This window comes from Corvus brachyrhynchos, unplaced genomic scaffold (assembly GCF_000691975.1).
Source record: "Corvus brachyrhynchos isolate BGI_N302 unplaced genomic scaffold, ASM69197v1 scaffold555, whole genome shotgun sequence".
In the NCBI taxonomy this organism is placed as follows: Eukaryota; Metazoa; Chordata; class Aves; order Passeriformes; family Corvidae; genus Corvus; species Corvus brachyrhynchos.
In genome coordinates this window covers 213,161-222,720 of record NW_008238357.1, presented here as the reverse complement: position 1 = coordinate 222,720, position 9,560 = coordinate 213,161, and the positions used below count along the sequence as shown (strand labels likewise).

General features: G+C 53.0%; 1 protein-coding gene across 1 annotated transcript in view; it reads left to right on the top strand.

The window, feature by feature from the left end:
* The first annotated feature begins 6,256 nt into the window (after window positions 1–6,256).
* Window positions 6,257–9,560, top strand: part of LMOD1 (leiomodin 1) — a 21,021-nt gene continuing 17,717 nt past the window's right edge. Inside the window, 1 exon segment of the mRNA XM_008634667.2 lies at window positions 6,257–6,746. Within this exon segment, the coding sequence (XP_008632889.1) occupies window positions 6,486–6,746 (261 nt within the window). The 5' untranslated portion in view covers window positions 6,257–6,485.

The following is a 9,560-nucleotide window of genomic DNA, read 5'->3' as shown; positions in this document are numbered from 1 at the left end:
TGATGGTGGGCGTGTCGCCGGGTCGTGAGGGGAGAAATCCCGGAGCGGGGGATGCATTGGGTGGGACGGACCTTAAATCTCATCCAGCGCCACGCCCCGCCCCGGGCAAGGATACTTCCGCTATCCCAGGCTGCTCCAAGCCCCGTCCAGCCTGGCCTTGGACACTACCAGGGGTGGGGCAGTCACAGCTTCTCTGGGCAACCTGGGCCAGGGCGTCCCCGCCCTTACAGGGAGAGGAATTCCTTCCCAATATCCCATCTAAGCCTTTGTCAGTGGGAAACCCTTTGTCCTGCCATTCTAGGCCCTTGTCCAAAGTTCCTCTCCTAAAAGTTCTCTTTTAGGAACAGTACCTGTGCAAGCTGCTCCAAGGACAAGCCACTCTGCTCCAAGTTTCATGAAATCATGGAGTGGTTTGGCTTTGAAGGGACCTCAAAGCTCATCCTGTTCCATCCCCTGCCATGGGCAGGGACATCTTCCACTGTCCCAGGTTGCTCCGAGCCCTGTCAGTCTGGAATGTCAGGGCCCAAGCCCGCACCATTCCCGATGCTGCTGCAGGAGCTGGGCTGACCTCGCATGTCCCAGGGGATGCTCCTGTGGCTCTGTGTACAGCTGGAAGCGGGGACTTGACATCCCTTCCACCAGGTCAGTTCCCTGGGCAGGCAGAGCTGGAATGCAGAGAACAGTGTCGTGATGGCAGGAGATTCCCGGGCAGCTTGCAAAGCTCTCGGCACAAGATGAGGCTGTTCCCTCTTGTCCCATCGCTTGTTCCCTGGAAGCAGAGCCCTACCCCCACCTGGCTCCACCCTCCTGTCAGGGAGTTGTGGAGTGCAAGAAGTTCCCCTCCCAGCCTTCTTTTCTGCCCTGGAGCCTTGCCTCGTCCAGTGGTTTGCAGCCACTCGAAGTTCTAAATTGCTTATTCTTTTCTACTCCTAATTTAACATTACACGCTCTGCTGTCCTGTAAGGGCAGCAAATCATTCGGTAGCAAAAACTGAGTGCAAAACAGGTTGTTCTCCAACAACTTAATTGTTTTAATATGGCTGAAGCACCAGGAAGGAGCTAGAATGCTCCACCTGCTGTGTTGGGTTTTGATGCTTTAAAAGACTCCTCGGGTTTCACGAACAGGTGTGTTTGACCTCATTTAAGGTGGGGGGTGGGAGTCATGCAATTTTGGAGATTCCTGGGAGGTGCTATTGTGGCTTCTGCTTTGGCCAAGAAGGGGAGATGGGAAAAGTAGGAAATCGTGGCCTCTCTCAGCCACCAGAGCAGCTCTCCCCACTCCTGTGTCCTCTGGTACTGCTGTGGTTTCATCCCCCTGTGCGGGGCAGTGGTGCAGCAACACCTCCAATCCTGGGGTCAGTTCTAGGCCCCTCAATTCCAGAAGGACACTGAGGGGCTGGAGCACGTCCAAAGAAGGGAACGGAGCCGGGGAAGGGTCTGGAGCACCAGGAGTGGCTGAGGGGCTCAGCCTGGAGAAGAGGAGGCTCAGGGAGGACCTGCTCACTCTCCAAAGCTCCCTGAGAGGAGGGTGCAGCCAGGGCAGGAGGGGAGGGGGTGTCAGGCTCTACTCCCAGGGAACAAGGGACAGGACAAGAGGAAATGGCCTCAAGCTGTGCCAGGGGAGGTTCAGTTTGGATACTGGGGAAAATTTCTTCCCGGAAAGGTTGATCAGGCCCTGGCACAGCTGCCCAGGGCAGTGGTGTAATCACCATCCCTGAAGGGATTTACAAAACATGTGGATGTGGCACCTGGGGACATGGGTCAGTGGTGGCCTTGGCAGTGCTGGGGGAACTTAGAGGGCTTTTCCAAACTCAACAATTCCATCATTTTGTGACTCCTCCCATACTGGTCTGACCCTGTTGCCTAATGAGTGGTATGTTCATTAAATCAGGCTGAATGGTCACTCTGGTCCTGCCTTTCACAAGCTGTGGGAGAGCTGGTGAAACACGGTGACTCCATGAGGTGCAGGAGCTTCAGCATCACCCAAAGGACCGGGTGGCACCCGTGGGACAGGCTCAGGGAAGATGTTCAAGGGCTTTCTGGGATTTCTGAGTTTCCCCACAGCCAGGATTTGGTTCATTTCCCAAAATATATAGTCTTCTCCACTCTTGCTGTCGTGTGAGCATGTGTCTGAAGAGGAGGTTTTGAATAAAGATGCATTTGGTTTGGGAGAGATGTGACTTCTCTCACTGGCCACAAAACACCCACTGCCTGTTGTGGCCAGGCAGGGAAATGTCACTCTTCAGCAAACAGCTTAAGAAATGATAAAAAGATCAGTTTTCAACCTCTCCTCCTGTGGGCTCTGAAGGAAAGGGAAAGAAAACAGACTAGAGGAATCCATTTAAAGTTCAGCTGTCCTTTATCAGCTAATAGGGAAAAATAAAGGCAGATGGATGGTCCCAGGTGGCAATGAGAGAGGTGGGGGCACGGAAGGCTTTCTCAGCTCTGCCAGAGTTTGTAAATATGCCTGGAAAAGCTGCTTAATCTGCCTCTGTCTCTGTCCCTCCTCTCTAATGGCTTGTTGTGGCGCTTCAAAGCGAGTGGTTTGGAAATATTCATTAGTGCCCTCGAGGTGTTGGTTGCTATGGAGATGGGAACCCGATAAATCCAAGACTGACAGATTCAGAGCTGCCAGGAGCTCCTGTGTGCCAAACTACACCGTATCCCACTGCTCTGAACCACACAGGGCCTGGACCATTTCTCTGATGAGGAGAGACTGCAGGAGCTGAGCCTGGTTAGTCCTGAAAACACTGAGAGGGGATCCCATCAATCCAGACAAATATCTCCAAGGGGTGTCAGAGGATAGTGCCAGACTCTTTTCAGTGGTGCCCAGTGACACGATGAGAAGCAATGGCCATAAACTAAACCACAAGAAGTTTCACCTCAGCATGAGGAAGAGCTTCTTTCCATGGAGGAGGGCAGAGCACTGGAACAGCTGCCCAGGGGCAGTGGGGAGTCTCCTTCTCTGGAGATACTCCAAGCCCACCTGGAAGTGTTCCTGTGTCACCAGGTAACCCTTCCTGGGCAAGGGGGTCAGACTGGGTGATCTCCAGAGGCCCCTTCCAACCCCAACAATTCTGGGGTTCTGGGATTCTGTACTTCACTAGTCCACACTGTGGTGGCTGGAACCAGCTCTGGAGCGTGGCCCAAGGGTCCCCAAACATATCCCCAGTCCCAGTTGTTGGTAGCCCATGAAGAACCAGTCAGTGCAGACATATCCAGAGCTCCTCTTATTCGGGGGTGAAAATACAAAATTTCTTTCTGGTGTTTTCTTTCTACAGCCTCAAGAACCCTGTGGAATATGGTCTGACAGAACTGTGCCCATATCCCAGTTAAAAACAGCTGTGTGATGGTAAAGATAAATCACACTGAGACCATCCACTCTAAACTGTGACAAGTTTAGGATGTCCCCTGCTTCTCTCCCAGATCTTCTGCTAATGTAGGAATATTCCCCCACAAAAGGATGCTCTGTGCTACCTCTGCCCAGCTCTGTGGTGCAGGGGAGGAGTGCGCAGCAGGTGTGGACTCCTGGATCAGGAAAGGATGGGTGATACTTCAGGAGAGACTTGGAGTCTCCCAGGCCACATTCACAGCTTCTTAGGGAATTTGGCACATGGTACTTCTCATCACAAGAACTGAGGTTCAGGAATGACAAAATAGAGATTTTATCAAGGTGTTGATAGTGATTTTATTCTGTTGAAAACCAATTTACAATATGGGATAGTTTGCAGTGATTTACTATGAAGGAAAGGCAGACAGAGAAAATTCCAGATTTCCCTTTTAAGTAGAAGGATTCTTTCTCTGACTTAGCATTGCAGATTGTCCCTGGGGCTGTCTGCATGTCCTGTCCCTGGAGCCAGGGTTGGCACACCTGGGAGTGCTTGGATTGTTCCAAGAAGAGGCAGACACAAAGACATGATTCCTCACTGCCTTTTTGTTGTGCACTTTCCAGTTGGGAAATGAGCTTCCAGTTTGTTGCTCATCTCTTATAAATACTTGATGACTGAGCACAACAATGCCCTAGAAATACTGGAGGGTTGGACATCTATAGAATAGCATAATGGACTTGTTTAGGTTGGAAAAGATCATCAAGTCCAGCTATTCCCCCAGAACTACCACTAACCCAGTAAATTCCTCCAGGGATGTGGATTCCACCACTGCTCTGGGCAGCTGTGCTAGGACTGGGCAATCCTTTCAGAGAAGGAATTTTCCCAATATCCAACCTAAACTTCCCCTGATGCAACTTGAGGCCATTTCCTTTTGTCCTGTCTCTTGCCCCCTGGGAGCAGAGCCTGACACCCACCTAGGTTCACCCTCCTGTCAGTTAATTTCTTCCATCCCCAGACTCTGTAACTCAAATGTCTCTTCCAAAACACACAGTGTTAAAACATTTCCAGCCTTGTATCCTGAAAAGTGACTAGACAGGATCTTAGAGAAGTCCAGGGCTGTATTAAGGTGGAACAAACAAGACACTCATTTGGCTTCTTCAGGCAAAGACAGCACCAAATGGGCACCAAACACTAAATTCACTGTGGTTTCTGTTGCCCTCAGCACTGTCACAGCTGTGGCAGTGTTGGGGAAGGAGAGTCAAAGAGGAAAGAGAGGGACTTCTCATCAGGAACTGGAGTGACAGGACAAAGGGGAATGGCTTCCCAGTGCCAGAGGGCAGGGATACATGGGATATTGGGAAGAGATTCCTCCCTGTGAGGGTGGGGAGGCCCTGGCACAGGGTGCCCAGAGCAGCTGTGGCTGCCCCATCCCTGGCAGGCCAGGCTGGACGGGGCTTGGAGCAACCTGGGCTAGTGGAAGGTGTCCCTGCCCACAGTAGGGGGTAGAACGTGGTGAGCTTTAAGGTCCTTTCCAACCCAGACCATCCCATGATTCTCTCTCTGAGGCCAGCTGGGGAAGAGAATGGCTGTGTCCTCCCAGTGCAAGTGAGCACCAAGACCAGGGCTGCAGAGTCAGGGAAACAGAAGTGATGGGGATGGAATCCACCACAGCAATGTTTAAGTTTGTCCACTTGGAAACTAAACCAAACAGTTTCTACTACAATCTGGAAAAAATCTCAGCCGTGCTGGTGAATCATAGGAAGGATATGAGCAGGACCTGGGCACTGCAGCACTGGAGATAAGGGAAATCCTGGAATGCACCAAGAATGTACATTTCCTGTCGGGATGGGGAATGTCTCGTTTGTTACACGCGGCACTTGGAGACTCACCTGAAGCACCCAGTGCCTGTGGATGGGATCTGGCCAGGATGGGATCTGGTCAGGAAGACAGACAGAGGAGGTGATTAGGCTGAGGAAAATCCTAGAGGAGCTTGTTTTGTCAAAAAAGACCAAAGGGCTCCTTGCTTGGATAAGCAGAGAGAGGCCTGAGAGCAGGCAGTAAATATTAGGAGGATGATAAAGGATGAAGAAAACCAGGATGGAGCTGGCAGGATAACGAATGGGTACAAAATGCTGGACATGGGGTAAAGCTGCCTGGAAACTTGGAGAGAAGAGCCTGTCTCCTGTCCCTGTGGGAGAACTCCCAGGTGCCAGTAGAGCTTCTATATGGATTAGGGAGATGGAAAGTTGGTGCCGCCAGCCAAAGCCCAGGCTTAGGGCACTGCCTGGACCAGGAGCAGGGGAGACTCAGGAATTCCATCTGTGCAGAAGGAGGGATGTCTTTGGGGCTTGGCAAGGGGAAGTGGGAGTGTGTGAGGAAGAGCAGCTGCAGGAACAGTCCCTCAGTGTCTGCGGGTCGGAGGGAGCTCTGACAATCCTCGGGGGGTCAGATCTGCAGAGCCGGGAGCGCTCACTACCTGCTGCCTCCATCCCCCGACGGAACCGGTCTGCATCGGCACCACCACCCCCACCCCTTTGCGAGGGGCTGAGCGCTTCGGCTGACGGCACCAGTCCAGACTGCAGCGGCATAAAGAGGGAAACTTCCTCTGCAGTGGGTGCTTCCTTACCGATTTCAGCCAAGAGCTGTCACTGTCACAGCAGAGCCTCCCCCCATCCCTTCGTAGCTACGCTGCCCACTTTAGTAGCCCCCCAGCCCCCATGGCCCAGGCTGGGGCTGCCTCCTCCACCCACCATCCCCGGCCTGCCGGCTGGTGCATTTTTCCCTGTTTTCTCACTGGGTTGGCCCATTGCCTTTAAAAGGCGAAATGCTTCGGACTAAATTTGGTCATGTAGCTCTGCATGGTTCCCTGGAATGTCCTCGGGTTTCAGACTCCTCTGATAGCACCATTCCCCGCCTCCCGCCGGGCTCCATTGGCTTCCCAGCACCCGAACCGCCGCTGGATTCTGTTATTGGCCAACTCTTGGACCGAGGGGTGTCCCCTCTGGATAACCACCGTATCCCGGGCTGCAGAGCTGCTGAGATTTAACACTTCAGCACCTGCTGCCGCTCGGGAAGCAGCCTTGGAGCTTCGGCTTCAGTTTTTTTCTCCTGCTTTGGGTACCACACAACCGCCACCGTGTCTCGCCAGCGAGCCAAGATGTCCAAAGTGGCCAAATACCGGCGACAAGTTAGTGAAGATCCAGATATAGACAATTTATTGTCTACTTTGTCTCCAGAGGAGATGGAGGAGCTGGAAAAGGAGCTGGATGTGGTGGATGCGGACGGGAGCATCCCTGTGGAGCGCAGTCAGAAAAACCAATCGGAAAACTCCTCACCCGGCCCACAAAACTGTGACACGGCTCTCAACCACCACGACAAGGACACCAGGAGGGTCCTGCAGCGGGAGCACTCGATAGACGTAAGTCACATCCCCCACTGCTGCTGCGGGAAAGGTGGGAACACACCTCAGCCCTCCCCCCGCCCCGGGCTGAGTGAGGGACGAGATGGAAAACACAAAACCCGAGAAAGGCGTGCGCTTGCTGAGGAGGAAGAGCTGTCCCGGAGAGATCAGGGAGCTGGTGCAGGCACTCCGCGAGGGAACAGGGTGTCCCATAAAATCCCGGTGATACTAGTAAAGCCCAAACCTGTGCTGGTGCCAGGGATCTTCTCCCTGCCCCTGCTCTAACATCCCTGGGCAGGGCTGGGAGCGGAGCTGGCATTCCCAGGAGGCTGCTGGAGGGGCCGGTGCAGTGACAGCGATCCCACAGGCTGCATTTCCTCCTTTTTTTTTTTTTCCCCTCCTTTGGAGATCTCTGGGCTCTTGGTCCTTTCAGTTCTTCTTGTGCAAAAGCTTAAACAGTCTCTGGTTCTCGTGGAATAAAAAAGTTTGCTGCTTTGTGGAAATCATGTCGAGAAGCAGGTGTTACCCCATGCCGTTTGTTTTGCATTTATTGTTCACTTCAAATTCCGTCTTTTGCTTTGTTTTGGGTATATTTATCTCCCTCTCTGCACCTGGCAAATCCTTTAAGAGTTTGCTTGGAGCTTGAGAGCTTCATGTCAGTCCCTCTCCTCTTTTTATGCCGTGCCTTAGTGGAAGCCAGTCCGGCTTTTCTGTAACATTTATTAACCTCAGCACTAAGAATATTTGGGATTCATGCATGGAAGCCTGGGAAGCATCTGGTTTCCCTAGTTTTTCATGACGGGCTGAGCCAGAAAGTGAAAGACAGCGACTCTTCAGCGACTGATCCGTGTGGTCACGGGCTGGTTTCATGTCCCAGGCGGGATTCGCATCTGCTGTGCCGGGGCAGGGCTGGGGAGTGTTGGCAGCACAAGCAGAGCCAAGGATTATGTGGATACCCCTCTGCCCTGGCTCTGATTCCAGATCTATTCCAGGTCACCCAGCTGTACCCTGGGTCTTCCAGCTGGGTAATCAATCTGTAACTACACCAGAACACTTGGAAATTTCTCTTTTGGGATATTTAGGGAGTTTATATAGGAGTCTCTTGACTGTGGCCTGGGCACCCTTATTACCTTCTAAATATTGGAATGAAAATTGCACCTATAGGAGAAATAACTGAAGGTTGATTTTGAAGAGCTGAATAAGGGGTTAAATTGTTCCCCCCCACACCCCTGTCCTGGGCAGCCTGGGAGCTCCCTCTGGGTCTGAGGACAAGGCACAGCTTTCACCTTCTATATGTGGCGCTTGGCATGGGCTGGGGGACGGTGAGTGCCGTGCCCCTCACCACAAGGGCTCTGCCTGATTTCCTCACCAGTGGAAAATTTCGCTGTGGTGGGGAAGTGCAGGTGCTGCAGGACAAACCTGCATGGAGAGGGAAATGCTCTTATGTGGGACCAGTCATCCCAGTGACCGCTGGTTTGCAGGTGATCCTAAGAGGTGACACTGGAAAATCTTTTTCAGGTGGGGGCACCCTTGGGTTTGACATCACTTGTGTTGCTATTTCAGTTTTAACTGTTGGAACATGAGGGGCTGACTGGAAATTGGCATAGGGAAGTGTCCATGATCAGGAGGAAGGGAGAAAATTTGTGGGTTTTGTTAAAAAGAGACCTGGTTAAACGTGATGTTGTTTGGAAATGCCTGAGAGTGTGTGTGCAGTGGGAGAGGACTTGGGATATGGAAAGGCCTGGGGAGGAGAGACACCTGGGAGAGAGTGTAGGGCTCTGGCTGGAGGGGAGGGCAGCACGGAGGTCCTGGGAAAGCTCCTGCTCCTCTCTGAGGAGCTTCAGGCTGTGAAGACAAAGCACACTGGCCACAGGTCAAGTTTGTCAGTGCAAGTGGCCCAGTTCGATTGCAGTGCAGTAACTGGATAGCGCAGAACTGACTTTCTTCTATTTCAATCCCTGGAGGCCAAGAAAAAAATACATCCTCCACCCCTTCCTCCCTGGCATTGTTAGGATATGGGATTAGCACCTAGAAAATGCCAGCTTGCATTGCTGGCACATCAGATCATGTTGGTGGTGGAGCAGGGCTGTGCTCTGCCATGGAGCCTGGGGACGGCGTGGGATGGAATCATCAGACCACAGGAACAGTCACAAAAACCAGTGCAGGAAGCCAATGGTCCCTTCTGTCTGAGGAAGCCCCAGGGCTGTGTTTTGTTTCAGGATGGAATGAGAACATGGAGCCATCCAGAGCACTCCAGGCAGGTGCCGAGCTCTCCCCCAGCTGCTCAGTGCTCTGAGGCCTCCAATGACAAATCCCTCTCATGTGTCAGCAGATTTCATGTTGTGCCAGCCAGCACAGGCATGGTGGCCACACTCCCACAGGGTTGGCATTTCCCCAGGGTGTGCAGGCATTGCCCTGTACATGTCTATCCCAGCCTCTCTCCATCAACAGCTCCCAGGATTCTGAAGCAAGTCCAGAGGAGGCCACAGAGATGCTCTGAGGGCTGGAGCCCCTCTGCTCTGGAGCCAGGCTGGGAGAGCTGGGGGTGTCCAGCCTGGAGAAGAGAAGGCTCCAGGGAGAGCTCAGAGCCCCTTCCAGGGCCTAAAGGGGCTCCAAGAGAGCTGGAGAGGGACTGGGGACAAGGGCGTGGAGTGACAGAACAAGGGGGAATGGCTTCCCACTGCTGGAGGGCAGGGTTAGATGGGATATTGGGAAGGAATTGTTCCCCGTGAGAGTGGGGAGGCCCTGGACAGGGTGCCCAGAGAAGCTGTGGCTGGATCCCTGGCAGTGTCCAAGGCCAGGTTGGACAGAGCTTGGAGCAACTTGGGCTAG